The sequence below is a fragment of the Neopelma chrysocephalum genome, unplaced genomic scaffold (assembly GCF_003984885.1).
Source record: "Neopelma chrysocephalum unplaced genomic scaffold, ASM398488v2 Primary Assembly neopelma1_43, whole genome shotgun sequence".
Lineage (NCBI taxonomy): Eukaryota > Metazoa > Chordata > Aves > Passeriformes > Pipridae > Neopelma > Neopelma chrysocephalum.
This window is the reverse complement of record NW_020897702.1, coordinates 3,427,358-3,442,213: the sequence shown is the minus strand read 5'-3', so window position 1 is coordinate 3,442,213 and position 14,856 is coordinate 3,427,358. Positions and strand designations below refer to the sequence as shown.

General features: G+C 38.5%; 1 protein-coding gene across 9 annotated transcripts in view; it reads left to right on the top strand.

Moving 5' to 3' along the window:
* FRY (FRY microtubule binding protein) overlaps positions 1-14,856 on the top strand; it is a 241,119-nt gene that overhangs the window by 63,719 nt on the left and 162,544 nt on the right. For 2 of the 9 annotated variants that reach the window (XM_027677778.1, XM_027677777.1), the window contains exon 1: positions 5,755-6,551. The exons of 3 other annotated variants lie outside the window; for them this stretch is intronic. In XM_027677778.1, coding sequence (XP_027533579.1) covers positions 6,482-6,551 — 70 coding nt within the window. In that variant the 5' untranslated portion in view covers positions 5,755-6,481. Of the gene's footprint in view, positions 1-5,754; positions 6,552-14,856 lie in introns of those variants that run through there. 4 more of the 9 variants (XM_027677783.1, XM_027677776.1, XM_027677779.1 and 1 more) reach the window with 3 other exon arrangements.

The following is a 14,856-nucleotide window of genomic DNA, read 5'->3' as shown; positions in this document are numbered from 1 at the left end:
AGAAGGATTTCTGTTGCTTTATTTAGAGCTTAGCACATGAAATCAGGTTTGCCTAATGAAATCTTATTTTCTGCAGTGCTTTCTGTCACTCTGTACTTTTAATTTGGACCCTAGCATGGTGTTTATTTTACCTTGTAAATCAGGGGACATTATACTACATAGAATTCAATTGATTTAGATAACAATTTTGATCTTTATTTTAACAAAGGACATTAGTAAAGCATGTGTACAAGCTGCTTTGCTAATACTTAGCTCAAATTCTTTTGTGTTAGGCAAACTATAACAAGAAAAGCAAAAAACCCACTTTTAAATATTTTAATATAAGGAAATAAGCACATAAACTCAACAAATGCCAAGTTGAAGAAGATAAACTCACTACATACATATAAATACTGTGGGTTTTTTCTGCTTAAAAGTTAAAATATTATCCTTTTTTTTGTTGCTGGCTTACACAGAGATTTGTTTTTTCCTTCTGAAACCATAGAGAGAAAATCAGATACCTAAACATAAGTGTCTAAAACAAAGTCTCCAAATGCTTCAGAAGGCTGTGGATCTAATGTATGTCTTATGTCATATCTGCCAGTCTCTGTCAATAACTCACATACCTTAGGATATCTGTAATCACACTAGACACCTATATTTAGGCACCTGAATACTGTTCAACTATGACCAGTATCCATCTGAAAGCTAGAGGTTCCCAGAGAAGGGAATATGAAATCATGAACACAATGCAATCTGTTCTGGGATAATGACAGTATCATAGGTCCTTTTTCTTTTCCTCTTAGGTGTGTTCTGCACTGGTATCAAAGAGACCTGGGAATCATTCTTTGTAAGGTTGCTTTATTTTGCCCAAGAGGACTAGATTGCATCAAAATGACAAAGACCTTAGTAAGCAGCCTTTACTTACTCCTGGGGTGAAAAACTCCTGACAGCTAAACTTTTATAGAAACTGTACCACTATAAATCCAACCTGATTCCATGGAAATCAGACACATGGGAATAATTCAACATACAACATTGTTTGGCTAAAAGGACATAGCATTTGACCCAAGTTAAGGAGAAAGAGCTATATGAAGGCATAGAAAATAATAATAATAAAAAAAAACATGTTAAACTTTCAGTAGTTCAGCAAAGCTACTTTTGGCTTTGGGATCTGTGTCCACATCACTACTTGGAGGACAAAATTTGAATCCAGTGTTTATACTTGCTTTTTTACTGTTGTCATCCATTAGAGACTTTCAGCTACTCTTTGCATTTAGCCTCAGATTCTGAAGAGTTAAGATTGCAAAATACAAATAGGTCCTTTCATACCAAGCTAAAATGAGCCCTGGAAGATTGTGCAAGACTGTGCTATATTCAAATCTCCATGTGCTTTTTTAAGGATTCCTGCAAGCATTGCTCAGAACATAGAGGACTAAACTGCACGTATGACAGTTATAAATTGTAGACATTAAAACTGTAAACAAAATTGCTACTTATGCTACTAAATATTAAAAATCTAAATACCCAATTGGCAAAAGTAGTTACTCTAAGCATCACGTGTGTATATAGTAAGGAGAAACAGGCTGCTTTGGACAAATAATTGTGCTCTGTACTGGAACGCTTTGGAACTATTGTGTCATGCTGAAGGCACTCACCTCCCAGCGTAGGCATCTGAACTGGATGCCTCAAGATAGATATTGTGAATACCTCCAGCAGTATGTGTTTTTGTTATTCTTTTTCCTTTACTGAGTGAAAGTTTTGAAGTCTATTTTTCAGATGTTTTGTGATTAGAATAGCTGTTCATGCAACGTTCTGCTTATGAGAACAGTTCTGACCCTGCTGATGAACAGCATCACCCACTTTCTTTTGTCCAGAGTTGGAGCATGGAAACTCCACAGCTGCAGACTTTGTTCAGATAGAGAAGAGTATAAACCAGGTACCCAAGGCTCCTGGATACATATCTACCAGGATACCTCTGATCTCAGAGGCAGATGAGAGAAGGTGCACTACATGTCACAAATGTGGAGTGTGAGTTATGCACACAAATATTTATAATTTAAGCAATGCTTATAATATAATATAATGGCCAGTCTTCGTGAACGAAGATTTGGGGAAAGGTCTTTTTACCTTTCCAGCCTGCGCAATGGATTTTTTTGGTGAGACACAGCCTGTGCTGAACTGAGCCCACCCTTTAATCCTAAGGTTCATCTGCCAGGGCCAAGCGAGCTTGGACAATGGCAGTGAGGTCCTCAGGACGTAGGTTTGTTTAGAGTGACCTTCTCATAGATGGATGGCCTTACAGGGCTAACGGGCTACCATCTGCCCGGGGGACCGGGGATTCGAACCTGGGTCGCAGCAGTGAGAGTCCTGCATGCTAACCACTAGGCCACCAGGGGTCCCCAAGCAATGCTTATATTATCATGGTAATCAGCAGGTGCTTCATCATGGTAGACCTATGAGAAGCCTTCCATTTTAGATCAATGGTTTCTTAACTGTGAAAAAAAGTTACATTGTTTGTGTCAACTCCCATGTAGTAATATCATAAAAGAGAAGCCCACTGTATTTGTAAGTATGTAAGTCTGCAATATCCATCATCAGACAGCTTACTTTCACTGGCAGGTTTTGTATGCTTATGCCTGTCTATGTTTCACAGCCTGGAATATGTAATTAAATTGTAAATATCATATAGCCAGCAAGAATGGAAGTAGAAGCTCTGTATCTTCAAAACTCCTTAGTCTTGTGAGCCTCCCAAAAATAAGTTCAGAAGACTAGATTAAAATGCTGTTATTTCTGCCATTTCAGTGTGTTATTCCTGTTTAGGAGTGTTTCTAAAATGTGAGTAAAACTGTGATATCTGGAGAATGTTTTATTTGATCAAATTTAGACTGGGAAATATTGAAATTTAATTTAGCATTTAAATTTTTTAAAAATAATTTAAGATTAATGATAGAAGTTATTGAGATTTTAATTGGTTATACTTTTAAAGAAGCTATTAGAGCAAAAGTTAAATTCTGAAGCATATACAAAAAGGTGAAAGCAGTGAGATTCTGTGTTGCATATTAATATTGTGATGCAAAGTTTAAAAAAAGACCTACTATACATGAAATTTTGGTTCCAAATCACTTTGAAGAAAGTCAGTAAAAATGGTGCTAGGGGATCTGCTACTCCTAGACAGATGGCTGAATGTAGCTGTAGCCATTTTAATGTTATTCTGCAGGGAAGTGCAAGTAGGCATTAGGCAATACTTTAACATCCCAGACACAAACTCTACATACGGTAGTCAAATCCAGATATCCTTGGATGTGATAGCCCATTTATTTCTTTACCAAATGATCACAAAGTCAAGAAAAGATTGTGCTGGTTAGATCTGATAACTGGTGAAGACCAAGGACAAGTGACAAGAACATTACTGGATCATGTTCACGCAAGCTGAGTCAGGATAAGCAAGGATAGATCTGCAGTTTTGAGAAGACAAACTTGAGAAATAAAAGGAACTGGTTAATGAGAGTTAAGAAAACAGGTACTTGCCTGCAAGGGATGTTTGAAATTTCTTTTAACTTGAAAGCCCCAAAGCCAACCAACCAACAAACCCTTGAACTTTTCATTCTGCCTGTGAGGGAGATGTGAGACCCTCAGGAGCATCCCATGAGGCCCACTGGTCCCCCACCTCGCATGGTATTCTCCCAACAGCAGCAGTAGAAGGCACTGTTTGGGAAGAGCTCACACAGATGTAGCCACTTTCTGCAGCCCATCCCTCTCATATGCCCCAGCAAGTTACTGCAATATTAGGGATGTTGGAGGTATGTTTAAGTGTCCTTTAGAGATCTAAATTTGCATTTATTATCACCATTTTGAAGCTGCTAATGCTATCTACCTCCACTATCTCCAGCACCAACAAGTTCCAGAAGCTCACCAGCCATTTCAGTGAATGCTCCAGCATTCTTATGGAAAAGGGCTGAAGAGTTATTGGAAGAATCCCCATTGCATTGCTAATGCAGCTGTGGCTTGGAGGTTAGAGAGTGTCAATTTAAAGTGAGCACTATCAAGAGTTTAGCTGAGTAAGAATAGGTGAAGGAATTAAAAGCAAATGGTTAAACATCCTTACTGCTTTACAACTTTGAAACAAGAACATTGATTTTAAAGAGTCCAATATCCCATGAGGAAGAGAGATGGAGTAAGAATTTATAGGGGGAAGATGATCTGTATCAACAGAGAGGCTGCTTGTCACTCAAGACTTTGAGTGAAACAAACTTTGGTGGGAGATTGTATTTAAAGGTATGGATTTAACTGAAAATTGGATAAAATCCAATATGGATTAGGAAATACAACTATTTGCAAATTAACCTTATATTTTTATTTTCAACAAGAGAATTATGATAAAATGAATATATTAGTCATTTTCATAAAAGCACTTGATGTAGCACCACGGGAACAATTATTACTTAAATCCTTGAACACAGGAATTAATGCAACATTTTTGAGGGTGAATAAGGACTTCCAAGCCTACCTGGCATTGTCTCTGCTGAAAAATCAATTAGTGGGATGGTAGGAAGTCATCAGTCCTAGACCTTGGGGCTTGCCTCATTTGGTATTAAATTTGACTTTAATTATAAAAAGCTGGAGTGTACCAGTTAAAACAAGATGGTACAATGAGGAGACATTGTCAGTGGGGTGGGGGGGGGAACAGATGGGACAGTGAGGTCTCAGAACATAAATTGGGGGCCCAGAGTGGTAGCAATAGGATGATAATTACCCATATAGGAAGGAAGAGGTGAGCAGCTCCCACTGATGTAGTTGGTGAGGTCAAACCTGAGATACTCTGAACATTTCTGGTAGTCCATGTTCATGAAAGGGAGTAAACAGGTTCTGAGTCAATTTCATTTAGGAACTGAAAGAAGGTTTAAAAAGCGAGTTTCTACAACAGCCTTCCATTAGTGAGGTCACAAAACCTTATCTCTAGATGAGGTATGTTTACAGAAGACATTTAGCATATTTTCAGTGAGAACTGCAGGAGCTTGATCTCAATGACCCTTGTGTTCCTCAGTTTCCAATCCAAACCAAATATTCCACATACTGAAACTAAAAATAATGTGTGAATATAATTGCTGACAAAGTTTTTAGAAGAATCAGCAGCAGACAAGCTCTTTTTTGGCTCAGATACTATAGTTATGAAATGCTGCAGGAAATATATTCCACTAAGTGTGAAAAGAGTACTGTTATTCCCAGGAAATAATATCTGGAAGGATGATACCAAGAACATATGAAACAAAAAAATATTTTGGAACATAATTCTTCTTCTTTTTCTCCAATACCTTTAAAATATGCACAGTGATGTAGTATGATTATATGAAATAAAACCTTAGGAATATGGAAATTGTACCTAGCAATTAAGTATTTTGTTGAAAATACAGAGAAATTAACAAGCAGTGAATTGCTTCTGCCTTGTTTTCTTATGTGAATTCAGTTTCTTTTTAGAAACCATTATTCAAGATAAAAATTATATCAAACTGAGAATTTTCTGTGACCTTTCAGAGGTGAATGCCAAGCAGTAAGCTCTCTGAGTTATTTGCCGTTATGAATTCAGCCTGCTGTCTCTCATCTTTGTTAAGGGAAGGAAAAGAAAAGTGCCAAGAAAAAAATGACAGCACGTTTTTCTGTAGCAGTGAAAGAAAAGCAGAAGCAGTCGGTCTGAATGCCGTGGGTTTAGTGCTCTGGAAGTGCTTCTGTTGTGCAACTGGGCTGAGGGAGAGCCTTTTTTTTTTTCCCAACGTCACTGCAATCAGATATATGGGTGCAGCTCTGCTTTACCGCAGCATGATGCAGTTGTGTATAGTTCAGCGTGCTCTTCTTGGGAACAGGCGGAAGGAGAGCAGCTGACCAGAGCATGCAGAGGATATTCATTAGAGGGTGCCTTTTTTTCGCTAAAGCTAAACAGTACGTGTGAGATTCTTCCAGCTGCAGAAGAGACGGTGTCAGTGGGGCTTCAAGTTGATACTCGGTTTGCAAGAGGAGGTGCATAGCTCGGGCTGACAGCTTCTGATGGGAAAAAAGCTTCAGACAGGCAAGACTGCACGTCATTAAAAGCACAGATCAGACACCCTTCGGGAAGATACTCTAACTGTTCTTATGGAACAAGTGCTGTGCTACTGCTTATCCCTTAACCAACCAGAAAAAATTTGCCCAATTGTGGAATGGAATAAATGAAAATACATACTGAGGGGGCGAGGGAATAAAATACTCTTCAGATATAATTAAGGACAAGCCCCAAAGGAAGAGCAAAGGACAAAAATCTCATGGTGTGTTTTTGTTGTTGCTGTTGTTGAGATTTTTTTTTTAATGAGCTTACCTACCATGAACGGAAGAAGTGGATCTGTGGAGACTTCATTTCCTCCTCTGACCCCTCGTTTACATCACTGACTGGTGACAGTCACATCTACATACATAGTACCTGCCACTTCAGCTGCTCAGAATTACAGAAGCCTCTTTGTATGCAGCAGACATGGCTAGCCAGCAGGATTCTGGCTTCTTTGAAATCAGTATCAAATATTTACTGAAATCCTGGAGCAATAGTGAGTAGTAGAAGAGTAATCTTTTCATATTATGCATTGCTTGGTAAATAGCGAGGATAACCTAAAGGATAAAATCTTATCTTTCTATATGTTTGTGTTATATAAACCAAATAATTTTTGCTTTTGTCAGCTCTAAAAATCAAAATGTCAGAGATTTAAATAGGTTTCATTAACTGCAAAGACTGTAATGAGATTATATTAGATTTTGCTTGATTGAATTCTGAAGTTAGGCTGCTTTCTGGCTATAATAGTACATTTCAGAGAGTGCATTCCAAACAGCGTTTCCTGTCTACATGTTTGTTTGATTTGTTCAGACTTTATCTAAATATTTTTGAAAATGCTGTTTAATCACAAGGGTGTGGCATAGCTCAGAAGTTATTTTTTGTTAATTGTGCACCGAGGACAAAATTATAATTATTCTACTTCAGGTCTGAAAGTCATTTTAATGTGATGAAAAGCAAAACATCAGTTGCTTGTAGCTGCACTTCCCACCCTCTATGTTTGATTTCAGAATCTTATGCAATATTTCCCTCCAGAAAGAATCCATCTGTTTATCTGATCCAGGCTGGGTTTTGCAGAATGTAAACAAATAGCATTTTAGTCTTCCTTGGTCTTTTCAGTATTGCTGCTCCTGATTTCCATTGCTGTTTAAATCAATCACTCTTCAGATTTTTTAGCTATATTATGTAATGAAGATATCTGAGTAAAAATTAGTGCTTGCAAATATATTCAGATGAGGTAAGGCCATGAGATAACTCTGGCAGAAATTTCTTTTTAATTGAAAATACATGAACAGTATATTCCTTTTCTATAGAAGGTTGTATTAACAGTGCTAAATCTCCATATTCAACTGTTTTTAAAAAGGTAGAACACAATGTCTCTTGAAAAATCCAACTTGGCTATGTATTTAATAAGGTGCTGATCATCCTACTATCTATAATATATAATTTCTAGACTAGTATTTTTAAATTCTGTGGTATACAAATATTGCAAAATCTGCTCAATACAATGAGAGTACCTTTATACATGCAAAGAAATAAAAATAACACTATATTAGATATGGCACATGCAAGACTTGTCTTCATTAAATGATATCCATAGAAACTGTATTTTTCCAGGTCATTTGTAACCTCAGTAACACTGGAGTGCTTGTTTGATACTGTTTTTCTACCACAAGTGTGAAACCACCAGGGAATAGTGCTATTACCTAAACAGCATTGCTTATCTGCCCTCCTTCCAAAATATTTAGTGCATATTCATTCACATCAGTGATCCCACAAGGGCTAGAAGAGAATTTTGATTTAGTTACCTTCTTGGACTAACGTTAATCAAATACTGAGAACATAAGTGTGTATTGTGACAACACATTTTATAACAAGCCAGTCACAGTTTATGACAGAAGAAAAACAAGTCAGTTTATGATGCAGAAATCAAATCAGTTCTGGCATTATTTTTGCAATAGCCTACTGTAACTTGAATACTAAGTAAAGCTAGCACTTAAGAATGAAAAAATGACTGCATTATGGAACTAAATGTAATATTTTTTTTTCTTTTTCCTCTATGTTGAAGTGTCTTGAAAGTATTTGAAAACAGGAAAGATAATTCTAGTCTGAAATTAGAAGTCCCTAAATTCTGTTCTAGGGAAATGAAAATAATATATGAGTAATTGATATTTCTGTCATTCTTTTAGTGGATAAACACACCTTTTACTGTATTTGAAGAAACAGTAAGAGGAAATTGAGTAAATTAACCCAGGTTGCCTTAAACTTGGGGAGTTTTTTTGCTTTCAGTGTAGAAGGGTATATTCATAAATCTGAAGATACCCTTCCTAGCTGAAAAACAAAGTTTGGTAAGAAGACAGTAGGGAGTTCAAAAAACCTAGGGCTTTCTTCAGCTCTGCTATGTGATGGGTGGAGCAGAGGAAAACAGTTCCCTTGCTTGAGAAACTGCTGGGAAGCCTGCACATGCATGCACAGGAATATGTTTTTCAGAGAATAGCTGCTATGCCTGCCTACCCAAGAGCAGAAGTAGGCTATAAATTATGCCGGGGCATTTACATAGCAGCAAGAGGTCTATCATACAGTTTTGAAAGAAAGTTGGTTCCTACAGTATATATTTTGCTCAAACAATAATAGTGCAGAGGTGCTGTCCATATATGTTTCTGCAGATTGGCACTTTAAAAGAGCAGCTTTATAGCCCCACCAAAACCAGGCCTTTCCACTGATTTGTGTTTTGGCTTACACAGAACATTAATGTTTTCTAACAGAATGCCAGCCATATCCATTGCCCATACCATGAAATATATTCAGTTATTCTTCTTGGGATGCCAATTTTCTCTGATTTTCGTATCTAGCATTCTTGACACGCCAGGCAGGATTTCAGTTCAGTGTCACACAGCACTTGTTGAGGTGTTCACCTAGCATGCTGCTTGCATTTTTATTTTCATCACCCAGCTAAGGAGGCAGGTAATTTATGGGCAATGGATTTGGTTCATTTTAACTATTGTAGTCAGAATGATACAGTCAGTGGGTGTTCTCAGTGAGTGTGCACTCTTTTTCCTAAGGGACAAAAAAGCCAAGTCACAGTCTGGCCTTCAAATCATACCATCAAACTGAGAGACCTCAAAATACTCCTTTGCTCTGCATGTGTCAATAAGCTACTATGCACATCATGCTATCTGAAAAATATTCTTGTAACTTGTTGGAGATGGGATTAGACCCAGGATTCTCTGGTTGGAAAATAAGAATAATCATCTAGGTTTTTTTTCCAATCTCATTTGCATTCTGATGTTTTCTTAAATATTCAAGTATTTTTGATCAGTGCTGCATTATTCAACAACTGCATTAATCATTTGCATTACTTTTTCAAAGCTAAAATGGCTATGTTTGCTCAAGGTGAGTGCTACTCATTTGGCCCACTGAGGTTAATAAGATAAATAGAATAAAATGGAGCTCACCGAAAGTAGGAGGATTAAGAGGCTTTTCCTCAGTTTAGTTATGGAAATATTACAAAATGCAGTTCTGTAAATAAATACTTCTAATTTATTCAAGCATAACATATGAATACAAATGTTAAAAATTTGAAATCTGATCTTTCCTTAGATTTTTTTTACTTTTTTAAATTAATCTGATAGATTTATTCTGAATTTAATTTCCAGTTGCTTTTTTCAAATTCATAGTTTAAAAAAAAAATCTTGAGTAGAAATTTTGAAATCAAGCTACAAGAAACTGGAGTTTATAAATTCCACCTTTTGTGCTTTCTAGATCAGATCAGCAATTAAATTTATTGGAGAAAAAGATTGTGTGGAAGAATCTAAATGGCACAGGTAGATGGCTCACTTGTGGTCTCACAAGTCAGCTCTTATGTGGGTGGGTAGAAACAGCATTTCAGTGTCTCCCAGATAGATAGATCTACTAGAGACAGATTTTCGAGGTGTCTTTTTGTGTAATGAAATGAAAGTGCACATTTTGCATAGAATATTTTATTTGCCGCTTCTCATAGAACAGAGTTATCTCCAGGGCCGTATTTGAAGGATTGCAATGCTCATTTATCTACCTTTAAATAGCAAGATGTTTTTTTCTGTGGACTTGTGTTTAATTCAGACTCAGAATAAGGCCTTTTTTAAGTATCAGGATTTCAGGGCTCTTTCCCATGGCCCATTCTTCCCTGTGTTTTTCTGTAGTAGCCACCGTCCACATCAAAATCCTCATATCATCGTCCTCTTTACCTTTGTGCTGTACAAAGCCCATTGGTCAGTCCTCCTACTACACTCTGTTCTCTGTGTGCTCCTGTGTGCCCCGTCCATGTAGCAGTGGCTGGCAAAAGCCATTCCTTGTTTGCTAGTCGTGGTAACATCGGAGACAGCCTAATCCAGGTATAGAGACACCTACATCAGCTCAGCTACTGCTCACGTTCCTCAAACACAGCAGCATCCCACAACACTCCCAGGAGGATCTCTGGCTCCTCCATGGATTGCTGGTCATGTACTGAGCTTAACATGGGGCTAGCATCAAAACAACTTCTGTAGTCAGTAGAGCATCAGGCGTCAGAGAAACTTCTCAGTGGCCAGCGTGAAGCTTGAGGGGTTACTGGTTGCCATGTGGTCAGCCAGATTCTGTTTTTCTCTTGAAGATATTTTTCTACCATGTCAGGAACAGAAATTAATTAAGAACTTTTAGTCCTTCATTAAATGAGTATAATGCATGAAGCAATAAATTTCAACCTTTTATAGAGAATATTCCTGTATTGATGATCACGAGAAAAGGAAAGCCACTAGCACTTTCTTAGGTAAAAGTCTGCATTATGTCTAAGTTCTGGGGTGCACTAGTTTGATATTCTGGGAAGATTTTATTGTGCAGAAGGTTGATAACAGCTGTGTTGCAGGTTCCCTTATCTGCAGGCGAACATAGACCTGTTTAAAGCTAAATAGCTAAGCACCATGCTATCAGACTTAGTGATTATACCAAGATACCAGTCAAGGAAAGAGGCTCATTCCCGTTTCTCAGTGCCCACTTAGACAAACACATTGACTGAACAAGAGGAACCTATCCTTCCCTGCCATCTCTCTTGCTCTAACAGTCCAGACCCAAAGAGAGCTGATTCCAGAAGCTGATGTGCTGCAAACTCACCCTGCGGGGAGAGGATCAGTTCTTGCCTGAAGCACCTGGGGAAGGGACAGGGTCATGTGGCTGCGGTGGTGAACAGCCTGGCACTGACATACAAACTGGAGCCTGGGCAGGGGCCGTGCTTGGACCTGCCTCTTGTGCTTGCTACTGAGGTCTCAGGCTAATACACCTGCAGGGAGCTGGCCGCTTCCACAGCCTCCACCTTTAGGGAGCCTTGGGCCCAAAGGTTAGCTCACGTCTTGAAATGTGAGTCTTCCTGGGAAAAGGATGCCATTAATTCAAGCTGTTACCTGAGGGGGATTGATTGCTCTGTCCATTGAGTGCTGAAGTTCGGGTGCTTAGTGTATTCTTCAGCTCTAAGTAGTCTGCGATTGTCAGCAGTAAAGTGACTTGATGATAATGGTGACTGTTGTCTCCCAGGAACTTTCTTTATATTTGTCTGCAGATCTCTTCTCCACAGAGCTGCAGGGAAAGGTGGAAAACCAGCTGTTTGTGTTCTGTGGTACCCATTTTAGAACTTGCATTTTGACATGGTTCTTCTTAAAGTAAGGGAAAGTGGAAGTTTTATGACTTCGGGAACCTGAGAACTCTTTAACAAAGAATTTGTTTTTTATTTTGATGTTTACTACTCTGTTGAGGATACTCCAAAATCATTTCTATGATAATGGCAGGAAAAAGGGTGAGAAAATCGTAAATAGTCTATTGCAAAATTCAGTTGATTTATAGAATGAGTTTGCTTGTCATTAAAAGGTTTGAATTACTGCAGTAAAAATTTAAAAATACTTTGAGTGCAATACAGTACATAAGTTTTTGTGGTAAAACTTCAAAATGTCAAAATGTAAGATGATCTGGAAACTAGGCATAAACTAGGCATAGATAGTTACTGGTAGATATTCCATAAAGGTTCTAATTATTTTACCTGTGGTAAAAAGAAAACTATTCTGTTATACTATTAGTATTCATTTTGAGTGATTAATATGTGATATCTTTTGTTTTATCAAAATAACGGCAGTTTGGTTTTTTCCAATATAGCTTGTTATTATTTAAAAGCATCAGGGAAAGTACGAGCAGTTTCTTGTGTTTCCTCTATGCATATAAAATACCATTGAATAAGCTCTAGCATCTTTTATTTTTAGGTATCTATATAAATATAAAAATTATAAATATGAAAAGGGAATATAGAGAAGTACAAGGAAAGTGGTAATGAACAGGTTACCTTGGGAGTATAAAATGTACGAAAATGTTAAAAATTTAGTAATAAGGTATACCAGCCAAAGTGCTACTTAGCAATCCTTTTGTATTTTATCCACTTTTGACACAATCATTTCATTGATAGTTTAAACTCTTTTCTCTATATAGAATTGTGAACAGTAGGAAGCAGGCTCCACACCTACAGAATTACAGTTGCACGTCCTTGTCCAGCTTTAGTTTCTGTATTCATTCCTGAGTTTCTAAGCAAACTTGCTATGAGTTGATAGCCCTAGAGGCTGAATTCCAGGGGGTGTTGAAACCATGAATGGCACATATGGCATTGCAGTAGCTGTGCCTGGGAGGAACAGTCTCATACCAGCCTCTTATCCCTATGCCCAAGCTACTACACCTTCTCTCCCACCCTAATTACCCATAGAGTTAATATCCTGCAATGTAAACTTCCTAAAATGGTGTAGATGCTGGTGTCAGCATGAGAAAGGGGATGTGAGTACACCACCAGGAGTGGGAGGCAGTTTTGGCTGATTCCTGCTCTTAGACTGGTGGAGCTGTATGGTAAATCATATTTACTTGAATAGTGACCCATGCTTGCTTCTAAATATTGGAACTAGATCCTTCTCCAGGCCAGTCTAGCTTTTGCATCCTTCTCTTTTCTGCTTCAGGACATCAGCAATTAAGTTGTTGCTATTGTTTCCCTGATAAATTTGGACTGCAGAATAATTTCACAGAGGTAGGTAGCTCTGTCATTTGTGACTTGGTAATTTTTCAGTCACTGCAGTTACCTAAACTAGATTTGAATCAATTGTCCATAGAAAGAAAATCCCATGTCCTCTAACATCCTTCCTTCTGAATCATCCAATCCTTTGTCTATTGCATTAGCTAAAAGGAACACTAAACATAGTGTTCGAACTTCACAGCAGCTCCTTCAGTTAGGTATTTTAAGTTCTTGTATGGTTTATATTTTTAGGAATGTAAATAGAAAGATGTTCAGTAGTATGACAAAGCAGGGCAAGACATCTGCTGACTGGCTTATCATGCTACTGAGAGCTGGAAACTGGGGATGACAATGGAGGGGGATTATGACCAATAGTTCAGTTAGGTAGCAGTGAACAGGGGTGGAAAGCAAAGGATGCAGAGCAAAGGGAATAAGAGAAACCTCAGGAATGTAAAACAGGATGAAGAGACACCCACACCCTTATATATATTGTATACATACCTTAAGTGTATTTATAGAAATACATGTATTCTGTAAAACATGCAGGAGGAAGTCAAGTGCTGCATTCAGTCACAAATTACAACATCATAGCAGTAGCAGCCCTGGTGTTAACAGCTCACACAGTTGGAATGCTGTGATTGATGGATAGATGGATACAAGTTCTTGAGGAAGGGCCTGCAGGGAAGATAAGGAGTGGAATTTGCTGTCTTTGTGAAGGAGCTCTTTATGGGTATGGAGCTCTTCTATGAGGTGAGTGGGTGATGGTGTGCTTGGGAGTTTGAGGATCAAGATCAGAAGAGAGGACTTGAAGGATTACTGGGTGATGGTGGCAATCTTACAGGCCACCAGTAAGGGTAAGGAAGTGTAGGAAGCCTTCTTCAGACAACTTGAGGAAGTTCATGAATTGTTGATGTTGGTTCACGTGGGGAACTTGAACTTCCTGTTGTCTGCTGGAAGTGCAGAATAGTAGGATGCAAGGAGTCAGGATTTCTTGAGGGTGTTAGAAGTAACTTCTTGATTAACGATGGGCCAAATGGGTGAAGTGTAGCTGGGTCTGTTATCCATTAGCATGGAAGACCTGACTGAAGCTCAAAATCCTGATAAGAGTGCTGAAAGAGAGTGGCAGAGTATAGACCCTGGACTTCAGGAGAGCAGATTTCAGTTTGTGAGGTTTCAGAAGCTATTAGGTGGGATCCCATGGGGAGCAACTTTTAAAGGCAGAGGAACTCAGGAAAACTGACAGGTCTTTGAGGTCAATATCTTCCAAGCAGAAGAATGGGACTCACCAGTACTAAGGGAAACAAGCAGACATAGGAGGAGGCTGGCTTGGCTTATCAGGGCTTATCTGGGCTGTAGTGCAAAAAAGGCAGTACATCAGGCAGAAGTGTGAGTTGGCTACAAAGGAGGAATTTATAGACATTGCCCAGGCATGCAGGGACAGTGCTTGGAAATTCAAAGCTCAGCTGGAGATGGAATTTGCAAGGGATATCAAAGTCAACAAGAAGAGTTTCTCTTGTTTCATTAGTGGTAAATGGCTGAACAAGAGAAATGTGGACCCATCGCTGAATGGAGCAGGAAATTTAGTGACAGCGGACTGAAGTACTAAGTGACACTTTTACCTCTGCCTTCACCAACAAGATCGGTCTGGCCTCTCTCTGCCAGGTGCTGGGATGTCCCTTGATATGGAACTTCTTATAAGGGGAAAGATAGAACTTGTTCAAGTCCAGAGTTCAGGAGCACAGACTGTCTTCTTTGC